The following is a 23561-nucleotide window of genomic DNA, read 5'->3' as shown; positions in this document are numbered from 1 at the left end:
AGTGAGTGTGTGTGCGCGTGTGTGTATGAGTGTGTGTGTATGAGTGAGTGTGTGTGCGCGTGTGTGTACACTGACCGGCGTGCGTGCGCAGGTGCCCCGTCAGGGCGTCTCTACGGCGACAGGCGTAGCTGCAGAAGGGGCACTTGAAGGGCTTCTCCCCGGTGTGGAGCTTGATGTGTCTCAGCAGGTTCCCCTTCTGAGTGAAGGCCACGCCGCACTGGTTACAGAGGAAGGGCCTCTCACCTGCGGACCAGGTACACGGCCTCAAACTCAGCACGGCAGCCAGCGTGGGGACCGCGCGGCAAGGAGTGCACACCGCCATCTTCTCCCCAGTGCGGTTTCAATTTTAACATAAAAATAAACTCGTTTCCTCAACACCAGAGCTGAATACGTTTCTAATTTATATAGTAAGGCATTTTTCTTGTTCTTTTTTTTCCAGATGACAGTGATATCAAATTTCAGAAACCAAACTTATCAGAAACCCCCAGATGTTTATCATGGCTGGCTAGACCCATCTGTCAGCAGTAAAATAACGACACACTTAAGACCAATTGGTCGGTTTTGTTTCGCGATTCGACAAGATTCACTGCTTGTCTCTTGTAGGCAACTATCTTAAAGTTTAACATTTTTGAAACTTGGATTTCAAAACGTAATTGTTGGCAATCAAAGTGTTCCATCTCTCTCAATTAGGAATGACAGTTGTCAGAAATTCAAAATGTTATGCGCAAGAACAAAGTCTTAAACAGTTTTAGATATGTGAAACTAGCAAGGCCCTTAACCCTGCATTGCCCCAGGGGATTGTCTCCTGCTCAGTCTAATAAACTGTACGTCACTCTGGATAAGAGCGTCTGCCAAATGCCATTAATGTAAAAACCTTTTCTACGGCCACGCTTTCCTCAAACTGCCTCAAATCCTGAAACAGATTTTGGAAGGACAGGAGCCTAACGGCAAGCAGGCAGTTGAATGACTCTTGCGACACGTCGAGACGACCGTGGTATTTGTGAAATGAAGGGGGGACACAGTGTTTTTTGAGGTTTCTTTAAATGGTGGGACTGGGATTACACTTCCTTGCAAAATTGCTATTGCTTCACAGCATGCCGTCAGTGTTAAAGCAGGCATCTCCTTCCACTACCTCAGCCCGAAAGACACCATGCAATACCTCCAAGCACCGGTCGTTGGGAAAAGTGAAATATGATTTGCCTGTTCCGATAACCTGACCGCAACAATAAAGTCAGTTTTGGGGCATCGGACAGGTTCTGGGAGATTCCTGGGATTTTTTCCTTGAGAATGATTCCAGATCTTAACCATTGTATTGTGTTGCTTAGCAACCCTCTCCACACCCCTTCAGCACAAAACAATAAAAAAAAACAGTTTGATGTCTGAGGAGCCTTCTGGGTGATATAAATCAAAAAGTAATAAAATAACAATGTGTGGCTCCTTTTAACGGACAGTATCAGTATAACCACATTTAGGAAATCCCCAAAGTTGTTCAATAATATAATAATACATCCATCAATCAAATAGTTGTCCGTCAGGGAATACAATGCAGTATTTACTAAGTATTTACCTGAATTGCTTTTGTAAGTATCTGTCTGTATAATCACTAGAAAGCTGTCAGCTAAACAAATAAACTGTGTTTGATTCAGAGAAAATAACCTAAAAAAGGTTATGTATTGCCCTTGAACACATAATTCATGCGTGAACATGTCAATCGCACCTGTAGCCAGATGTGGAAAGTCCAGGAGTCTGAAAATAAAGGTCCTGTCATGTTTGTTTTATTTATTTCTACCTATTGAACTCAGCCAGCTGATTTCACTCATTAGTTCTACTTCCTCGCTGAAGAACTGTGCTTATAAGCAAACCCAGGTGACTGGAACAAAACACGGGGGGGGACTTTTACTTTCTGAACCTGGATTTTCCACCCTTACCCATAGTGCCTGAAATTACGGCCCTCTGGGGCAGAGAACTGCTGGTTTTCCATCCTCCCTTTACCTGGGAGTGTGAAGACAGCGGTAGCACTGATTGTTCAGATAATTATCGAGGAGGAATTCAAAGCAGGGACAGATTGGGATTTGAGGGCCAGATTTGCCAAGCCCCGCGTCAGTGCGTGAGGCTTCAGATACTGCTTCAGATCTGTTTACCGTTTGAGAGCCGTGCACCGCCATCTCCTGCTCCATCCGCCCCCGACCCCCCGTCCTGCAGGTCGATGGGGCTGTCAATCAGGGGCTCCTCCAATCCCGAGCCTTCCTCCCCGCTTTGGCCCGCCTCTTCTACAGCCAGGGATCTCTTCTCCCCTTCCTCCTCTGTTGCCTCTTCCTGCTTGATTGCGTGAGCTGTCAATCCACCAATCAAATCCGTCAATCAATCAAGCAACCAACCAAAATATGATATTTCAAATAAAGATATTTCTTGAACCTTATAACATTACATTACAGTTATTTAGCTGATGCTATCATCCAAAGCGTCTTACAGTTGATTAGACTAAGCAGGAGACAATCCCCCCCTGGAGCGATGTGGGGTTAAGGGCCTTGCTCAAGGGCCCCAACAGCTGCCATTGATATTATCGTGGCTACACCGAGGCATGAACCGCCAACCTTACAGGTCCCAGTCAAGCAGCTTAGCCTCTAGGCTATAGGCTGACCCCCAAAATGGTGAATTCCCGTGCATTTAAGCTCTCCCAGGAATGACAGGTTGGGAGTTGGGGTCGGGCGGGGCGGAGGCCTGGCAGGTGGGGATCTCGGGTGGGGTGGGGTCCTGGCAGGTTGGGAGTTGGGGTCGGGCGGGGCGGGGTCCTGGCAGATGGGGATCTCGGGTGGGGTGGGGTCCTGGCAGGTGGGGAGTTGGGCTCGGGCGGGGCGGAGGCCTGGCAGGTGGGGACGGGAGGTGGGGCGGGGCGGGACACAGGCGCCTGTAGGTGCAGAGGGCCCGCGTGTTTTTCCGCTTGGCCGATGGTGGGAGAAGCAGCTGCGTGTGGGCCCCGGCCTGCGGTGAGCAGGAGCTGGAATGAGCTGGGCGTGTCGCCCCCAAACTCTCACAACCTGTCAGACGCCAGACGGCCGAGGTCCCGGGGGGGCGGGCGGTCAGGCCACTCACACTCTCAGAAATGAAGCCACGGTGGAGGGACATTTTCGTTCTTCGAGGATCACATTTCCCAAATGTGCCCTGGAAGTACTGTAATGTTCTCTTTCGGCACAAATGAGTACGTCTTCCAAGCAAAAAAAGGTCGAAATTAATTCTACATTGCTGGCTAGGGGTACAATTTTATGCACCTACAGTATACAGTATGACATTTTTCAGCATTTTTCACACCTTTAGTTCTGAGACTGCACTCCACTGGGCCTGGTTCAACCAGAGAGACACACCTCTGCAACAAAATGACTACCAGCTTGTTGATTCAGTGCTTTAGTGGAAATACATCCCACATATGTCTCCGTAAATGTAGTTCTGTTTTTTACTCTCCGTTTGATTCATGAGTTCTAGGCCCCCATTATGAGGCAAACACGATCAGTATCTACACTCTCAGAAAAAATAAGGTTCTTCAGCTTGTCTCCCCAGAGGACCCTTTTTGAGTTATTTATGGAACCCCTCCACAATAGGTGTGAAAAGTGTGAAAGCCCATCTCAGACTGAACCGTTTTGTCTGACAAAAAAAGCCTTCGACGAGACTAGGCACCTCTACAGACACAGAGGAGCCTTCTGGAAACCTTTTCGCCAGGGATAGAACAGCGATACAAAAAACGCAGTAAGGGCTTGTGGCACGTCACACTTCCTCGTTGTGTGGCAGGAGCTATCTCTCTTTGATCCAGAACACGCCGCGGCGGTTAGGGACATAAATACCGGTGGAGTGACTGGACTTACTGGATCAGTGAGTTCACGGCTGCTTCCACATTTCTCCTAACGTACTCAGCACTGCCGTGACCCTCATTCACACACTCACACTGTCATATTTCACATAATTACAGGATTATAATTGCATTAAAGCGCAACACAATAGTCTATTGAAACCCATCATTTTGAACCGAATTATACAGCAATTGCTCTGCGCTAGGATGCAGTCCAAGTGTCTGGTTTCTTCGGAAGTTTCAGCAGGCCTAATGAAGAACTTTAAAGAAGTATCGACTAATTCCGCACATTTATAATGATGCTAATCTCACTTTTAGTTTGTCTAAGTATGTTCAGCAGTTCTCCGTTTTATAAATTGTAATAAAAACTGAGTATTAATTTAGAAATGGGTAGTAATCATCTGATACTGTACATCTACACTGTGAGTGGCGATGACTATTTATAACCTAGCATATGTGGAGGAAGTGTCGGTATGACTATTTTGAGCGCACGTTCATACGTGAGTTTTCGGATGACGGGTGTGAGTGAGTATTTATTCGGTGATTGACAGGGGTGTGGTCCCGGCGGTCGTTCTTTAGGATGCTCGGGGCTTGATTCGGAAGGAACAGGCCGAGCCGGTGACGCAGAGACCGGCGGCGTTCCCGAACTGCACCGCCCTCTCCCTGAACACTGCGATCCAGACGGGCCTGTCTGTGAGCAGGGCCGGAACACCTGGAGCGCTCGGAAGTTGAAAAAAGTGTGACGATGGCGCCCTTGGGTAGGGAATGCAAAAAAAAAAAAAAACGATGAAAATGCACGGGTGCTACCCTTTGCAGGAAAAATACCTTCTGCTCTAGAAGATATAAGAAATTCCTCAGTGTTGCCAATTTACAAAATGTGTAAGGGTGTAAAGATGAACTTTCCAAAGTCTGACTGCCTGCTACTCTTAAGTCACAGACTGTAAAGCCTGGCATTCCCAGAAGCACCTCATATCCTTCCGTTTCGCTGAGAAAGAGCCATGAACATATCTCTACAATGCCATAGGAGAGAGCAATCACAATCACAATCACAATCACACAATCAAACTTCTCTCACACTGGCACCATGGACAGAAGGAAAGCCTGCTTCTCCACACCATTAGCCTGATAAAGCACAAACCTAACCTCATCCATTCACTGCGTACACTTCAAAAATGTATCATTGGATATAACCGACTATGCCACTGCTAATATTAACAAATCACTCCATTCACCACGGACTCTGGAGCACACTGGAGCTGGAAATGCAATCCAGTGAAATGTATACTAAAACACAGAGGGAACCGTATTCAGTTTCACCGGACGCAATGCCATCAACCCACCATCCCGGTTTTGTATCCTGGCAACACAACAGGAGATGTTTTTTTTTCTGTTGAAGATTACTGTATATGCAGAATGTTTACGGTAAATGTGGCCAGCAAAACTTCTAATGGTTGCTAGGATAAAGAGAAGGCGGATTCAACCAAGAGCCCGCTTCCTCTCTCAGTGATCAAAGCAGGACGCTCACCCACACCAGCTTCTCCTCTGAGCCAGCAACACTGTTCAGCGCATCTACGCAGCGCTGCGTGGTGCCTCAACCACAATTCCCTGTTCTTAACACGAGGAGTGGCCTGTAGTGTAGTGGCTAAGGTACATGACTGGGACCTGCAAGGTTGCCGGTTCGATCCCCGGTGTAGCCACAATAAGACCCGCACAGCCGTTGGGCCCTTAACTCTGCATTGCTCCAGGGGAGGATTGTCTCCTGCTTAGTCTAATCAACTGTACATAGCTCTGGATAAGAGCGTCTGCCAAATGCCATTAATTGAATGTAATGTAGTATTACACCCAGACTGTCTGTAAACAGAACTACAGTGGACTGAATTATGCATTCTGAAAATGGAGTGCTTATCTTTAGCATTCACAAACACGTCCCCAAAAGCCCACACAAGCCCGCCCACACACAGCCACACGCACGCGATTCAGCAATCCATCATTTCAAAAAGCCAACAATCATTCATTATCCTAACCCGCTTATCCTGAACAGGGTCGCAGGGGGCTGGAGCCTATCCCAGCATACATTGGGCGAAAGGCAGGAATACACCCTGGACAGGTCGCCAGTTCATCGCAGGGCACACACACCATTCACTCACACCATTCACTCACACACTCATACGTATGGGCAATTTTTGATCTCCAATCAGCCTAACCTGCATGTCTTTGGACTGTGGGAGGAAACCGGAGTACCCGGAGGGTACCCACACAAACACGGGGAGAACATGCTAACTCCGCACAGAGAGGCCCCGGCCGATGGGGATTCGAACCCAGGACCTCCTTGCTGTGAGGCGGCAGTGCTACCCACTGCACCATCCATGCTGCCACAGCCAACAATCAAAATAACACTTAATGCCTTGACTCGAAGGTTAAAAGTAAAACTCTGGACAGAGCTCAGCACACACCTCCAGAGAGACCTCAGGCCAGTACAGCGTAGTGGGGCGGCCTGTAGCGTAGTGGTTAAGGTACATGACTGGGACATGCAAGGTGGTTCTAATCCCGGTGTAGCCACAATAAGATCCGCACAGCCGTTGGGCCCTTGAGCAAGGCCCTTAACCCTGCATTGGTCCAGGGGAGGATTGTCTCCTGCTTAGTCTAATCAACTGTACATCGCTCTGGATAAGAGCGTCTGCCAAATGTCAATAATGTAATGTAATACAGGCCCTGACATCGTGATAAGACCACAAGGGACTGCTGCCAGCCCCTGAAATCCTTTCTACCCCCCAAAATAAAGCAGGGCACATTTGGGGATATCATTCCAAACAGACTCAAGACTAGTTAAAGGTACAAAAGGTAATTGCTGACTTTTAACGACGAAGAGAGGAATTGCAGCAACCAACAGCCTCAAACCACAACACTGTTCATCCCTCCCCCTTCTTTGTGAACGCACTGACGTTGAAATGCCATTGGCTGTGGAAATTTTCAACCAATGGGCTTGAATTATTGTACAGCTGTACAATGTTTTGGTACAGATTGTCGGGCCGTCAACTGCATATTTTGAAACCCGAATGTAAGGACTATAAACAGAGGGTGAGTCAACATGTCAGTGAGCCTTTTTCAATGATAGGGCTGACAGTACACCATTGAGAAAGTACACCGTCTCTCACAAGAAAAAAACCTAGTATTCACAAAAGAAAAGGTTGTTTATATGCGGCACGGTAAACCGAGTAGAAACAGTTTATGTGTGTGTGTGCATGCGTGTGTGTGTGTGTGTGTATGTGTGTGTGTGTGTGCGCGTGCATGCACGTGCATGTATGGGTGTGTGTGTGTGTGTGTGTGTGTGTGTGCGTTAGGGGCTGCCATTTGAGCAACCGATGGTGACAAAGCACTGGTGTGGTTGTGCAGTATCTCTGAGAATCCTCCCCAAGTCTCTCTCCCTCAAACACAGGACCAGATAAAGCCAAAGACAGCTTCCCTTTTTCTCAGCTATCCTCCCCAAAATGGCCGGCTTCACACTTCATCAGATGGCCAACACCCTCTCAGCGCCCTCCCAATTTCTGCTGACGCCGGGGAGGGGAAGATCTCTGCGAGGGTGGCGGCAGTCACATCAGATTACAGATAAGGCGACGGCCCTCCAGTTCCCAGCTGCGCTAATCGTAAAGCTGCTTCCTCCCGATCTGACACGGCCTCCCCATCTGCGCGGGCCTATTTACAGATATGGGAAGCCGGGCCAGGTGAACGTCGGTTCTGGTCCGACACGCATAATGGCTCAAGAGATTTCATCGTGTTCTCTCACGATAAACACGAGGGGGCTCGTACCGCCGGTGCCGGAAAAGGACAACAACAAGCTGTCTCCGATAATGGCACACTTTAATGGAGCGTCACGCCCGGCAAGCTTGCTTCCTCTATCTACACTCATAACTAGATCAGAAGGGATCCTCCAGTGAACAGCCCCTGTACTGTAGGTCATGCATATCCAACCAGTGCATGCCACAGGCTGTTGTTTTTCAAACAACAGCTGATATTTCTCGCTTATTAATAATTAATAGACACACACCGCATCCCATAAAATGTTACATTATTAAATATGTTGGGGTCTTAAATAAAACCTACGCCTACCCACTGTACTGTGACGACTGAAGTGAAAATGAGAGCCACAGATTTGTCATGTAGATGGCTGTAGATTTAGGTACAGAACGAATTGGTTCTGACAAGAAAAGAGAGGGAGAGAAATGGGAGTGGCTCACCATTGGGGGAATGCTGCCCATTGGGTGTGCTGCTGATTGACAGGTCCACCAGCATCCTCGCGTGCTCCTTCCTGGGGGAGCGTTCGCCGTTACCTTGGAAACAAAAAAACAACAACGGTTGAGAACACCACTGTTTTCCTGGAGCTGACTCCGCCTCCCCCCGGACAGGTGAGCTTGCACCTCCATCAGATAAAACATACTGCAGCAGGGCTGGCTTTGCCAGCATTAAAAGAACACAGAATGAGCCTCGTGCTAGACAGCCGATCATCAAATCACGGCCCTCCAGGTCCAAGAACTTTCCACCCTCCCTTTACATGGGAGTGAGGCCCATCAGTAGCATTATCTCTTCAGCTAATGACCTGGGAGAAAGAAAAACCAGGGCTGGATTTGCAGTCCCAATATGGTCATTGCTGTCCATTCATCGAAATTATTTTTTGCCGAATGGAGATTCTCCATACAAACCTATGTTTAGTCCAAGACTAAAGCTTAATCTTGTGCCTGTGAAACCAGCCCTTTACCCTTTATCTACAAAAAAAACAAATGAAAAAATAATGCAATTAAATAAAACGGATAGTTTCTGAAGAGGGAAGAGACAGTAGAAACACACAGCGTATCATCTGCCTGACATGCCGACACAATTGCGACGTTGGAATTCTCCCCGGAGACAAACAGTAGCTGCCTAGGTGACTGCGCTTCTGGGAAGCGCCCGGGAAACACTGTGCGTGTGCGTGTGTGCGCGTGTGTGTGTGTGTGTGTGTGTGTGTCTCCCTGGGCGATGTCTGTTCCGTTGTGGCAAGAGGTAATCGTGAGGGCCCAAGATCTCTGAGCTGACCACCCACCCCCCCAAAGCCGGGGAATATAATAGCATAATAGTGATCCAACACCCCCCCCCCATTCCTGTCCTGACCAACACTCTCATTACACCCCCTTCTGAGTCTTCAGCACAATACGCCTCCAGAAATAACAATCCCCCTCCCCTCCCCGCACACACACACACACACACCCACACACACCCCTGCCATGACAACGTACTGTATCGTATCTCCGGGGACCTCAAACAGGGCCGATGCTAACAATGGCATCCATTCAACATCTCCATCAGGAGAAGATTACTGCAAACAGACCACAGCCTGGGATTCAAAGGCCTTTACAACGACTCACAGAGAATCGGTCAGGGGCCAGTGTTACCTGAAATGTCTGTGGCAGCCTTTGATATTTCATGGCTTAGGCAATCTGTCAGGTCACTTTATTCTGGTTTGTTTGGTGTACATAGTTAAAAATTGGGAGTAAAATTAAAATAAATTCTGGTTTATTCTGGTTTGTTTGGTGTACATAGTTAAAAATTGGGAGTAAAATTAAAATAAATGCAGCAAACACAGTAGGGATACATTTAAGTGAAAGCTGTTGGGTTCAAGGCAGGTAATCTAGCCCTAATCTCATGAGGCAGGAAGCTATTTTACATTAGCATGTTTAGTGTTTGAGGTCAATGGTCCCATTTTAAATCTGATATTGTACATGCTTGACTGTATCTTTCTCACATTGCAAATCAAACCAAAATCTTTAAATAAGAAATACAAATGTAATGCTGAGTATTAACGGCAGAAACATACCCGCAAACTTCAATGTATCAAGGTCTAAAATGTGACCTGTGGGATTCACTTAAAGTCTTTTAGGATCTCTCTCTCTCTCTCTCTCTCTCTCTCTCTCTCTCTCAAATTCTAGAATTCTAAGTCTAGATGTGTTCTAGAACCCTGCCGTCGTGACTGTGACATCAGCATCGGAATGCTCAGCTCACATGCTTTGAGATCTCAGAGCTCAGCGGGATCAATGCAGAGGACGCACGCGCGGTTTGGCGAGCTCTTCAGACACAGAGGGCCAGATATGAGATGGTGGTACGAGATACAGACAGACAGTGAATGCCCAGGGACACAATGTGTGTCACGGCATCCAGGGGTCCGCTCTGGTTACAGCGCGTTCGTACAGTAGATCTCCAGTGACTGTCCGTCCGCTCCTGGATTCCGGTGACTGTGGAAAGGTGGATTTCTTTCCGTGACAGCCTCAGGCTGTGGTCAAACTTCCCTGCTTTTCCAGCCATCAGGCTCATATTACCTTATCACATTACCATGCATTATATACAACAAACACACCTCGGTCCAATATGTTTTGGATTCAAATACTTCTCTACACTTTATTGGGTTTGTCTGCTGTATCGGAACCAATGAAATACACTCCCTGCAAACCACGCTTTCTGCTTGTCTCAACTGCACCAGGCAAGAGCGATCACAAAACGTACACTATTTTTATCCAAAACCACATAGTTCATTGCCTTTCATGGCTTTTTAAAATGACTCACATTTTGCACTCTGCCATAAACAGGCATTAATGTACAGTATATCACAACTGAACATTAGTTTATGCAGAATTTACTGGAGAGTTTTACCTGCCATGTTCTACTCTGTACTTTCAGGTAGAGGAAAAACACACACAAAGAAAATAACTAAAGGAAGGTCAGTATATTATTATATTCAGCAAATAGTACAGAACATAGAGTTCTAGCTGTGCCTATAAAACTAGACTAAGAGAACAGCCTCTGTTTCTGTACTGGTCATCAGGACACACAGAGGGTGAGAGGTGTCTCTGTTTCTGTACTGGTCATCAGGACACGCAGAGGGTTGTGGGACGAGCCCCTCGCTGTGCTGAAATGCATAGCCTGGTGAAGCCCTGTCCCACAGCTGAACTCCAGTGCTTGCTTCAGCTTTACACCAAGAAGAGACGGTGGTGATGTGTACACCGTTGTCACAGGGAGCTTTTAGGAAAGAGCGCTATTTATCGTAGCTGTGCGGTGCTAGCCGAACGAGAGCATACAATACAAGCAGCAAAACACACCCACACACACACAGACACACACACACAGGAGCGTGGTGACAGGAGGAATGGAGACCTTGAATAAGGCTTTCTGATCTTTTGCATGTCTAACAGACAATCACTCAAACCTTTTCTCTGAACAAAGTACAGACTGAAAAGGGACAGACAGCAACTCAGTCCAGATTACCAGAGAGGCAAATGTGGCTCCATTTCATGTTGACATATAAACTCAGTGAGCACTTTATTATGTATTTATTAGACTTCTACTGCTGTAGCCAATCCACTCAGAGTTATGACGCGTTGTGTGTTCAGAGATGGTCTTCTGCACACCACTGTTGTAATGTGTGGTTATTTGCATTACTGTCACCTTCTTGTCAGTTTTTACCAGTCTGGTCATTCTCCTCTGACCTCTCTCATTAGCAACGCATTTTTGCCAGCAGAAGTGCTGCTCACCGGATGTTTTTTTGTTTTTCACACAATTCTCTGCAAACACTACAGACTGTTGTGTGTGAAAATCCCAGGAGGTCAGCAGTTTCTAAGACACTCAAACCACCCTCTCTGGCACCAACAATCATTCCAAGATCAAAGTTACTTAGTCACCTAGTCTGACATTTGAACCTCTTGACCACGTCTGCATGCTTTTATGTATTGCGAATATCCTCGCGAGTAATCACATCTTTCACTGCATCTTTCACACAATGTATCTAGATTTTTGTATCCATGGTGACTCAAATTGTTCCATTCTACATATTCGCCTCTATATCACTGTGAGCTTTTACCAGTGTTACAGCCTACTCATGATACACACAAAAAAAACCCTGCAACCTGATGAATGTGCCAGTTCTCAAAATACAATACAGTAGTTCTCTGAAAAAAGAAGAAAGAAATCTTTAAAAATATGATACATTCCTTTGTCAAACTTTGGATGAAACGATTTTTCATTTCACAGTGTCCAGGTGGTTTGAAGGACTAGTTCACAGACTGAGGCAGTGTCTTTGGAGAGCAGAAGGAGCCAGCCTGCCCGCGTGTACTAGACAGCCTGTAGCCTAGTACATGACTGGGACCCGGAAGGTTGATGGTTCAATCTCCCATGTAGCCATGATAAGATCCGCACAGCAGTTGGGCCCTTGAGCAAGGCCCTTAATCCTGCATTGCTCCAAGGGGGATTGTCCTCTACTTAGCTCAGTTGTCTCCAACCCTGGTTCTGGAGAGCTACTAGGTCTGCTGGTTTTTTGTTTTCACCTTAAAATCAGCACCCTGTTGAGACGCAGGTAACCAGGTGAGGTGAGTTAACTGTGAAATCAACTGCTCTAATTGATTAATTAAGTGCAGCGTGACACTGAACATCCAAAGCTCTCCAGGGCCGGGGTGGGAGACCCCTGGTTTAGCTTAATCAACTATAAGTCGCTTTGAACAAATAACAAATTTGTACATTTGTAAATAGTACACAAGCAAATCAGTAACAGCGAAATGAGCTTGCGTGTAGCCTGCGTGTACGGAGAGGAGGTGGGGAGTGGGGAGATGGGGAGTGCCAGCAGGAGGAGGAACCACACAATGGCTGGAAACACCGGCTCAGAACTGTATGGGAGCTATCCTCCACGGAGAATTGGGTCCCGGCATGTTGGGAACGCTCTCGATGGCTGAGTCGGGATCTGGTTTTTCCTGTATGACTGACTGCGCCTCTCCAGATCTTCCCTCCACAATGCACTCCAGCCCCGTCAGCTTCCACCGGGCACCACGTCACTCTCTCCCACCTGAGACACGCCTTTAGGAACAGGTGTGTGTGTGTGTGAGAGTGTGTGTATGTGTGTGAGTGTGTTTGTAAGTGTGTGTGCGTGTTTGTGAGTGTGTGTGTGTGTGTGAGAGTGTGTGTGTGTGTGTGTGTGTGTGTGTGTGTGTGTGTGTGAGTGTGTGTTGTGTGTTGTGTGTTGGTGCGTGTTTGTGTGTGTTTCTGAGTGTTTATGCATTTGTGTATGCATGCGTCAGGGGCCGGTCTATCTAATGAACAATAGTTTTAGTTTAGCACTTAATTAATGTTAACTTTATTACACCTACTTATTCATGTGATTATCTAATCAGCCAATTGTGTGGCAGCAGTGCAATGCAAATAATGATGTAGATACGGGTCAGGAGCTTCAGTTAATGTTCACATTACCATCAGAACGGGGAAAATGTGATCTAAGTGACTTTGACTGTGGGATGATTGTTGGTGCCAGACAGGGTGGTTGAGTATCTCAGAAACTGCTGATCTCCTGGGATTTTCACACAAACTAGTCTCTAGAATCTCAAAAAATGATCCAGTGAGCAGCAGTTCTGCAGACAGAAATGCTTTGTTAATGAGAGAGGTCTCTGAACACACAATGGATCATAACTCTAAGTGGATAGGCTACAGTAGCAGAAGTCTAAAAATAAGTCTAATAAATACCTAATAAAGTGCTCACTGAATGTATATTCTCACCCTCACATATGAATATTCTCACATACATATGCAGCATTCTCACTCTCACATACATATAATCTCATTCTTACATACATGTAATCTCATTCTCACATACATATATTCTCACTCCCACATACATTTACAGTATTCGCACATACATTAATTTTACATACATATATTAATTCTCACACATACAAGTATTTTACTTTAATATATGTGTAAGACTAGAATGTATGTATGTATGTATGTAAGTACAAGTATGATATACTGTATGCATGAGAGAGGTCCAAAATGAATTATGGCTGAATAACAGCCCCGTGTATCACACACATGCACACACACACACACACACACCTCCCCCCCATATACACACACCCCCACACACACACACACACCCACAAGCAGACACAGACACACTCTCGCCTTCAGTAGCCTGTTTGATGGAATATCAGCAGCGTCTCGCTAGCCTTCCATCACCATGGTTACACAACAAACATACAGAGCGACAGTGCACAGGGAGATGGATGCGGTGCATTAATGATACAGCTATTAAACATGTCCGCACACTGAGTCTGAATATGCACAGTTCACACATGAAAATGGGATGTGATGGTAACACGGTAACACTGCACATCCGGGGAGAAAATATGTGGTAACTAGGCAAGGAAAAATACTGTACTATGTGCTAAGCTATGGAGGACTTTTTAATAGCTAAAAAAAAATGAAAAAATAAACATGCTTCAATTAACTGCAGAGGTGCTGGACATTTAAAACAGCATTCTTAAATCTGTGATGAGATCATCACTATATGATGAAAATTGGTATGTAAATAAATATATTATTATTATTATGATTTGTATTATTGAATCATCCGGTTCTTGAGGAGGACACGTAGCTCCACACACCATCAGCAGCGGTGGGGGTCGGGCCCCGTATGGAGCTGCATGAGTGTGGGGGGAGATGGAGGTACCGCTCCGTGATCGGTGCATCAACATCCTCCAGATAAGAGCTCTCCAGGGGAGCCAGAAGGGCTTCGCTTTTACAGGACACCTCTGTTTATCCCGTTAATGAAGCAGAATGGGCCTTTAGAAAACAACTGCCTCTTCAGCCCAGCGAAACCATTCCACTGTGTGTGTGTGTGTGTGTGTACATAAGTGTGTATGCATTTGTGTGTGCGTGTGTACGTGTGTCTGCTACGTGTGTGTGTGACTGTGTATGTATTTGTGTGTGTGTGTATGTACTTGTGTGTGTGTGTGCATATATGTGAGTGTGCGTGTGTGTGTGACAGAGTGTGTGTACGTGCGCGTGAGTGTGTGTGTGTGTGTGTGTGTGAGAAAGTGTGTGTGTACATGTGCGTGTGTGTATGTATTTGTGTGCGTGCGTATATGTGAGTGTGTGTACACGTGCGTGTGTGTGTGCGCGCGCACTTGTGAATACGTCTTCACATGAAACAGTCACACTGAAAACACACTGAAACTTGGCTGCTCCATTTGATGGCCTTTTTCCCCCCGTCTGTGATTGGCTCAGGCTGCAAGTGGGTGTGGCGACAGAGACAAAGTGTGACTGCGGCACTGTGCTAAACTACGCCGCTCATTCGGCACCTCCCTTGCGTGTTTCACGGCTGCTTTCTCACCCCGACGGCCAGTGCTTTCACTGTCCTCTTCTGGGTGGGGAGTCGCTCTCCGTCTAACCATGACAACGTTTCCCAGAAGCGTCGAGAGCCGAACGGAAGATGTAGGATCACACGGCGCGGGTCTCGACGCTTCCTCATTCGCTCACTTCTTTCCACTGCGCCTCCCACTCTGAAGCAGAATTTCATTTCTGCTCATCTCATCTCAAGCAAAAAAAAAAACAAAACATCGCCTTGGGTTTTTAAGTCCCCAAACCTCAACTGCTTCGGCCAAAAAAGAGAGTTCCTCAAATCAGACCGACAGCGGAGCTTCCCTATCCCCATTGCGGTCCGCTGGTGGTGGCTGACCATGAAAAACCATGAGAGAAAGCGCACACGGGCAGCTTCTCTCAACAGCCTGGACACCCAGCAGCCAGCCAGTAACGGTTTGGTGAGAACAGAGCCGTTTCTCTGTCACTGATACATTTTCCACACCAAGAACAAAGTGTGGCGTGAGCCGTAAGAAAGCCACGAGCCTTTTGACTGCGAACACTCCGGCCCGGACTTACTCAGACTAGCATGTGGACGAACCAGTACCGTGACTGGTCGTGGTATGTGCTGTCCACCAATCTCCGGTCCCGTTACTAGTTTCGCGGGTGCTAAACGGTTTTTGCATCTCGCAAAAGGTCTCAGTTCAGGCACTAATTCGGAAGCAACAGCCATTGTCTCCTTGTACATTAGGTAGACCGGAAAATACGTGCGGCGTGTCTAAATGCTCAACTCGTACGCGATATGCGTCACGATGTGGAACGTGCCATGATGCACTCTTACACTGCGTCACGATATAGGCTCATGCATGAATCAGTCACAACAGTCCTGTTTACTAAGAGCTCATTCATTTGCACTGATACGCACAGGGGTGGACTCAATAGACTTGACGAATACAGATGTACTACTACTCCTACTCACAGTAATGATAACGATGATGGTGATAATAAAACTGTGTCCATGAAAAGAAGGCCCCACCCTGGGGACAGAAAAGCAGCCTTCCCTGCCGGTCTGGTTCTCCTGCAGGACGACTCCTCCCTTGGGAAACCACAACACCCAGTTTGTTTTCACAAACACGAACATCTCTCCGATCGGCCCTACGTCTCCGCCTCGCTACCGCTACCGTCGGGAGGAAAGACGCACCCTCGCCCGGTCGAGGAATCGCAAGCTCTGAACACACGAGCAGCACACGCGTGCGCTGTTCGCCAAAAGCGCCAACAGAACGCCACATCCTAGTCATATGTAGACTAGGATGAAAAATGTTTAAGTAGGTAAATATGAAAATAGGTATTCCACAGTTCAAGGGACACACACGCATGAGGGTTTGTGCATACAGTACTCAACCAACATTACTGGAATGGCAAAGCAAATGCTATTATGAAAAAAAAACAAAAAACAACTATACTTTACTAACTAATTCACTAACAAGCAAATGCTGTGACAAATTAAAATAGCCCCATTACAAATCACTATACACTCTCAGAAAATATGGTTCCAATATGAAACCCGTGATTCCATAGAAGAAACCTATCTGAGAACTTCACGCCTATGAAAGAGGGTTCCATCAAGACACATTTCAGAAGACTTTCCTCCAAAAGTCTATGTCTTCCTGTCACTAATCCTGTCCATTTCATCTCCATTGAGAATGTGCACTTGGTTCTTTGCATGAAGATAGCCTGTCCCTTTGTTTTCCAGCAGAGATACCCAATAAAATGTAATGTAACGTAAGTTACATGCCATACACTGTGTCATATCTCTGGATATGACACAGACTGATAGAGGCGGCATCGGGAGCGTCAGGAAGCACTCCACGATGTTGGGCGTAGCACCCGTGTGTAGTTCGCCGATGTCTGATCGGACGATGGACATCGCTATAGTGTCGGCAACATTCCACTATCACTTGGATTTTTCAACGTCGTCGCTCACGAACAATGTTAACTTAGAACACATTGCCAAACATCGAGTCATTCCGAGCTCAAAACACGGAAGCCCGTTGAACGAAATAGAATTACAGAAGAGAACAAGCTATAAGAAGGATGTCATGACAACTGAGCCAGCGATGGAGTCGAAGTTTGATTTATACAACTTATGCCTCAGTGATGGACACAACGATGATAGCGACGACGTCAAATCGTCCGTCTCTTCCAGTACGGACTAAAAGTCGTTGCGACCGACCATCGAAATGCGATAATCGCTGCTGACAACGATCACACATCGCTGAACTATAAACTGGCCTCTAAAGGTTGATGAGAAAGTATTAAAAATGCCAACTTACTCGCCAGATAGCCATCCACAATCTCCGTTTCCATAGTCAGGGGGCAAGCCTGTAGGGATTGAGGAGAACATCGGATTAGCAGAGAGAACCTCAGAAGTGGGAGAATGGACACGCTCATTCCCCATTACTCACCAGACCTGGGTCAAATATGTCATTGTTTTGGATTCAAATACTTTGTTACACTGAACTTGTCTGGTGTATTGGAACCCATGAAAAAGTGAAAACGCATTTGATCCAGGTCTGTTACTCACCATCCCGACTAGTGTCGCCCCTAGCCTTTGGGGGGCCGGAAGCAGGATTTAGCCACAACCCACCCAGCCCTGAAAAAATACTATTTATAATAATTTAGGAATAATTAGGAGGCCCCTTAGCAGTGACTGGGCTCTTGGGTTGAGCCCCATACTCACTGAGGTCCACTTTAGACAGAGCCACTGTCTTCTCTTCCATCAAGATAAATTATCTCCATATTTTATGAGAGCTTGGCTAAACCCAGTATCCATTAAACCGCGGCTGGCCAGTCCTGCTCCTGGAGGTCTACTATCCTGTAGGCTTTCAATTCAACCTCTAATTTAGCACACCTGAATCTACTAATTACTGTAGCAGCTGAACAACGCTGTCGAACGAGGTGCACTTTGTTAAGGTCGGAGTGAAAACCTACAGGACACTGGGTCCCAATGTGCAATGTGGGGTTGCATGATATAAATAATGCAATTCATTTGAGAAGCAGCAGACATGTTATAGCTATTATTAATCTTTGGTGGTTTGGTGGGTTTTGCATAGCACAGAAAATGAAAATCAGCCATTTCATGGGAGGATTGCAGCATTACCAATTATGAAGTGTATCTAAAACAACCCACGTACTGAAATTAACAGATAAATAAATACATGAATTCATATTATAACATTTTTAGATATTATAATATTAATTACTGTATTTATTTATCTGTTAATTCACACTATTTATTATTTTTGTCTTGAAAAAGTATCTGTAACACAGCTTGAACTTCTACATGCAACTTCCTATGAGAGAATCACACAATCTTTTCATTTATCCAGTGATATTGAAAATGTGATCCCTAGCGTTGCACTACAGACAAGTGCACAAAGTATGTATTGAACTTGACACAAACAATAAAAGTGTAATATGTAATATGCATATTTTTATATTATTAGATTTTATGGTTGTGGATATCTGCTCACAGAACAGAGCATTTATAAGATCAGCCTTTAGATATGTTGTACATATACACAAAAACAATACAATGGTAACTGATACAAAATGTTCAACTACAGGAAAAGTGCTTAATACAGAAAAATGAACATTTTAGCAGCAATGCTGTGATTTCCAAAAAACCCATAAATCCCCAAAGTGGACGTTTTGAAATCTCTTTTGATACGTTTGTCAAGCTTGTTGAACTGATCACAAATCTGTTTAAGTTTTCCATATCAGCTAATGTATGAGGCTACATCACGGGCTTTTCGACTACTATGTTTCAGTCATTAGTTACAAAGGGTTTCTTTCTACAACGCACAATGCGTCCTCAGCGGTCATTTTCCTAACATAATATTTATATTCTTAAGTCAAATGTGGGTAAAGATAAAAATATGATGCATTCCTGCGGGACAGGTATTTAAGAGGACCAATGGTTGAATTTGTCTCTCTGCGTTTCGTAGCTGAATATTTTTTTAACAAATAAAAAGTCAAAGAAACGATGGAAAACAATGATGCTCTATCTAGCCAGGATGGATGGCAGTAGTAGTTAATCATTCGTCGAAGCTCGACTGAGTCCCGTTCGTATCACTAAACCAACAAATGCCGAATAAAATAAAAAAGGTAATTCATAAAGAGGTCATATTCGATTGACGTTTGTAGCGATGGAAAAAGCTGTGTAACGTTGGCTTGTGGCGCGCGTTGTGGAAGTGGAGACGCCAAGTCGGTTTCCTCTCACACAGTGCCCTTCACGGAGCTCTCTCTCCGTCAGTGGGTTTGTTCTACAGTGACTGTGCTATTTAACAGAACATGGAACAAACCGTTGTTCTGCAAGTTAGTTGTTTAAGCAATAGCTGTAAAGGTTTAGATATATAAAAAAATAATAATAATAATGTAATAGAAGATACAAGATAGGAAGATTCACTCTGAACATTACACATATATTCATACCACTATCCCTGAATCGGCATATAAAACAGAACAAATACAAAAGAATAAATAGGGAGGCTGTATGTAGTTTTCCTTTAAGCAAAAAACATTTAATTTGCCTAGAAGGGAAAAAATAAGTGTAAGTGACATGCCTGTCCTCCAAATGCAGACTCATTTTTAGAAAAAGAGGAAGGCAACTCAAAGAAAATACTTCACACATTTCTGCTCATAAGGACATAGACGAATAGCTGCAACGTGCCATTCGAGCAGACGAGAAGTTAACTTGGAGGTGGTCATTTTGATGATTAACTGAAAGGCTTCACACATTTCTGCTCATAAGGACATAGAAGACACTAATAGCTGCAACGTGCCATTCGAGCAGACGAGAAGTTAACTTGGAGGTGGACATTTTGATGATTAACTGAAGGACTTCTGGCCAAACCTTACAATCCAGGACGCTATAACGTGAAAACAAATCGCTCTCCTGATGGTTTCAGGTCCTCTTAAACACAGACGTTAAGCCAAAATTAAACCTGTGAGAGAGAGAGGTGAGGTGAGAACCAACCACCTCACCCACGACCACCAAATCTCCCCTTTCAAATAGCAATTTCCTCCATTAAAATAAAGGCCAAGGGTTTGCATTCAGGGATGTGTTTAAAAATGAGAGCAAACCACGCTGTCATGTTTCATTGTGCTTCTGGATCAGACACAGTCTTAAACACAACTTGGCAGTTTGGGCCAGTTACAAACTGAATAAAGCTTTTTATGTCTCAGCCTTAAATCATAGTGAGCAACTGAATTTCACAAAAAGATCCTTTTCAAGAACGGAGGACGACAGGAACCCATTCTCGTCGCAGAGAAACAGGAGCAAAACAGTTTCCACTTTGATGCGGTGAAAGAATGCTCTTCTCTCTAAAGGGGACAGTCTGACACGTTCCTGTTTTTCAGGTAAATGATCCATTCTATAATTACATGGAGCCAAAGGCAAAGAGGGAAGAGGAACCAGTTTACAAGTGGTCAACCTGATCAGTTAAAGCCCAGAGTGCCCATCTAAACCCGTCTGTTTCCTCGTAGTTTTGTCACTTCACTGTTAAGGCTGGATCATACCAACACTTGTATATAACAAAAGGTTACTTCACCAACTTTGTGTGACCTTCTTCTGAACATACTCTACATTTCATATTCATTCAGTGCCGCTGTTCTGCAGACAAAATGAAGTTAACTTCAGTAAAATGGCTCCCTTTTCCGTTACTGCAAGCTGCACATTACAATGATTCTGTCTCAATACGCTCTAACATGGGCAGAAATCACCTGGGAGCTCTACAGTATAGCATTCAATCAATAAAGGCCACAGAGGTGGCAAACTCAAACAGAGCTCAACACCACTTTCCTTACGGTTTATCCAAGTGGCCTACTTACTCAACACTTTCAACAATGTCCCATTAACAGGCTGAATCTGAGACGACGTAGTGTGATTATGATGCTTATTGTTATTAGTTCAAATGCCCAGTCTGGCAGTGCCATTGTATGATTGGGTACCAAGCACTTTTCCCTGTTTCAATAAGCACCCAGCGATGTACAGTGTAAACATATCTAAATAAGAACACCTGCTAAGCAAATGTGACTCCATCACAATGATAATCCAAATATCATATTTAAACTTCTCAGATTACAAGATCCCCTTAAGCATAATGAAAAAGAATGTAACTTTAAAAACAGACAAAGATTCAAGAAAATGTAAAACATGCTATTCTTTCTAATACACATGAATATGAGTCATGATTTAAAATTTAAATATTAATTTTAATGCTCATAAACTAGTCATGAACTTAATCATGGGAATTTCATTACTAACAGAGTTTTAGTCAATTATCTCTATTAGCTGAAATACTAAGTTCAATGTGATTACTATAAATCCTTTCTCTTGAAACAAGGGTCATTTGTAAACATTACATATTATTTATCAGCATCAATGGTGAAAACAATAGGTTCTGGTTGAAAGCTATTATATCGCAATGTCCCCAACTGTACTGTATGATGACTGTATGACAAAAACAATTGACCCATGGTATGAATGTGTCAGTACAAAACTGAGTAAATGTGCAATGATTTTCAGTGCACAGCAGGCTACAATTACGCGCACATGTTCCGTCATTCAGATTGTTTTATTGAAAGCTGAACTACAACAATTTCCCACACTTGTTCAAAAGACTCTACTTATTAGTACATCTCCTGGAACCAAAACAAAAATGTAAAATGAAAAGCAATACATCACCCCAACTTTCATTGTCGTCGTTTGCTTAGTGAAAAAACACACTTTCGCTTTGCAGCAGCCTGTGTTACTGTAAATGGCGAAGGATGTGTATTAATTTAATTAAATGGTCCATACCGCAGTTTAGTCCCAGACGCCAAGCGTTGGACACATTTACAGTTCTTGAGCGACCCCGAGACGCAGTTAAGGGTCCAAGCTCAACGCTACTGTGAAACCCGTCACTGCAACTTCAGAAATCGCAGGTACACTCCTGTGCGTCATCTCAGTACTTCTGACAGCTTTTATCACATCACTTTGATTACTTTTACCTTTTTACCCTCAGGCGAGTGCTATCGATCGTGAATGGCCAAATGCAAGACTGACCGTACTTAATAGTAAGCTGCCTTTCGACTTGAGACTTAAGGATATCACAGCGACGTTCTTCACTTTTACGATCAACCAATAAACATGGACAATGAGATGATACGTTCTGTCTGGACTTCTCCTCGGTAGCTGACAGGTAAGCCAACTACAGTACATTTTGAGTAGTAAATGATGTATCCGCTACTTAGCCTACTTCAGTTGAATTTAATTTCATTGCCGCAGCTCATTTATTTTTCCGGTTAAGTTCAAAAGTTAACTTCGTATATACATATAATGGTGTTATAGACTATAATTATACTACTTTACAATATATGGTGCTGCTATACAATAGGGCTATTACCTTCGGCTGTACGATGTTTAATTGTGAATGCAAAGATTACTTCAAAGATTTACCTTGTTGTCGATTCCCCTGAACAAGTGCTTATCGATGCTCAGCCCGGGAGGGAAAGAGAATGACGAACAACCTCCTTGTAAAGTAAAATAAAAAAATAAATAAAAATAAAATAAAATAAAATAAAATAAAATAAAATAGCATAAAATAAAAAGATATCTTAATGGCTGTCGATGTGCTTGCACTGAATAAGCAGTGGTTTGAAACGTCACTAGTCCCTCCTTATAATGTAGGCTGTGACTATCCTGCTTCAACAATAAAAAAAATAAAAATAAAAAAAATGTGGTTTTAAAGTCTTGACGGGGGACTTTAACCAGCAGCAACAGGAAACCAGCTTGTTCCCCAACTAAGTGCGGGAGCAGAAAGCTACATCAAGCACACATTTGTTTTGCTTACTTCCTCTGCCAAACGAGCCCGTCAACTTTTCCACTTTACTCAAGACCCCCCGCACCTGTGGAACGCCGCGCTTCCCTTCGCTTTCCCTTGCGTCGCAGCCTGCTGATACAAATCTAAGTAGCCGAGCACAGCGACGAATAATCAAGATTTACCGACATGTAATACGCAGAGTTACGCGAAGGCACATTATAGGATTGGGCACGAGGAGATATACGGTAGCTACGTTGTTTAAGAAAAGAAAGAAAACTGGATGCACCGGTTCCTAAGGAATTGACCGGAGAAAATAAAAGGGAACGGCCTATTTTCTCCACCGAAGTAATCGGGATTTCTTTGGTATTTGACACAACGCCCACATATTGTAATGCAATGTAGTCTACTCAGCGATCAATTCTACACTGTCAATATCTACAGTTTTCTATATATATATATAATTCTTTTTTTGGTGAACGCGCGCAGCGTTCATCTCAACATTCCTGTATTTATCTGTGCGACTTAAACTCCCTAATACTTATTAGATAGGCCTATGTCAGAAAGGGAAATAGAACAATTTAATTTTACATGAAGACGTCTGCTCTTCCAATGTCTTTACTGTAGCATAATGGGGCGTGTCACTGCAACTAACTAACGTTACTATACAGGATTTCATTAACATCGGTAACCGGTGCGCGGCTATACTGCCAATAAAC

The 23561-nt window shown here is 44.6% G+C and overlaps 1 protein-coding gene across 10 annotated transcripts in view; it reads right to left on the bottom strand.

The window, feature by feature from the left end:
* The window catches only part of LOC133123852 (zinc finger protein Helios-like), a 53199-nt gene that overhangs the window by 18960 nt on the left and 10678 nt on the right, over window positions 1-23561 (bottom strand). For 3 of the 10 annotated variants that reach the window (XM_061234485.1, XM_061234488.1, XM_061234487.1), the window contains exons 2-5: window positions 17314-17362; window positions 8077-8169; window positions 2142-2333; window positions 76-243 (exon numbers count right to left, since the gene is read on the bottom strand). In XM_061234485.1, the coding sequence (XP_061090469.1) occupies window positions 76-243; window positions 2142-2333; window positions 8077-8169; window positions 17314-17347 (487 nt within the window). In that variant the 5' untranslated portion in view covers window positions 17348-17362. Of the gene's footprint in view, window positions 1-75; window positions 244-2141; window positions 2334-8076; window positions 8170-17313; window positions 17363-21842; window positions 22354-22481; window positions 22910-22930; window positions 23169-23561 lie in introns of those variants that run through there. The other 7 variants (XM_061234484.1, XM_061234489.1, XM_061234490.1 and 4 more) reach the window with 7 other exon arrangements.

This window comes from Conger conger, chromosome 3 (genome assembly GCF_963514075.1).
Source record: "Conger conger chromosome 3, fConCon1.1, whole genome shotgun sequence".
Taxonomy (NCBI): domain Eukaryota; kingdom Metazoa; phylum Chordata; class Actinopteri; order Anguilliformes; family Congridae; genus Conger; species Conger conger.
Note: the sequence above shows the minus strand (reverse complement) of the source record. Positions and strands in the feature narration are given on the sequence as shown.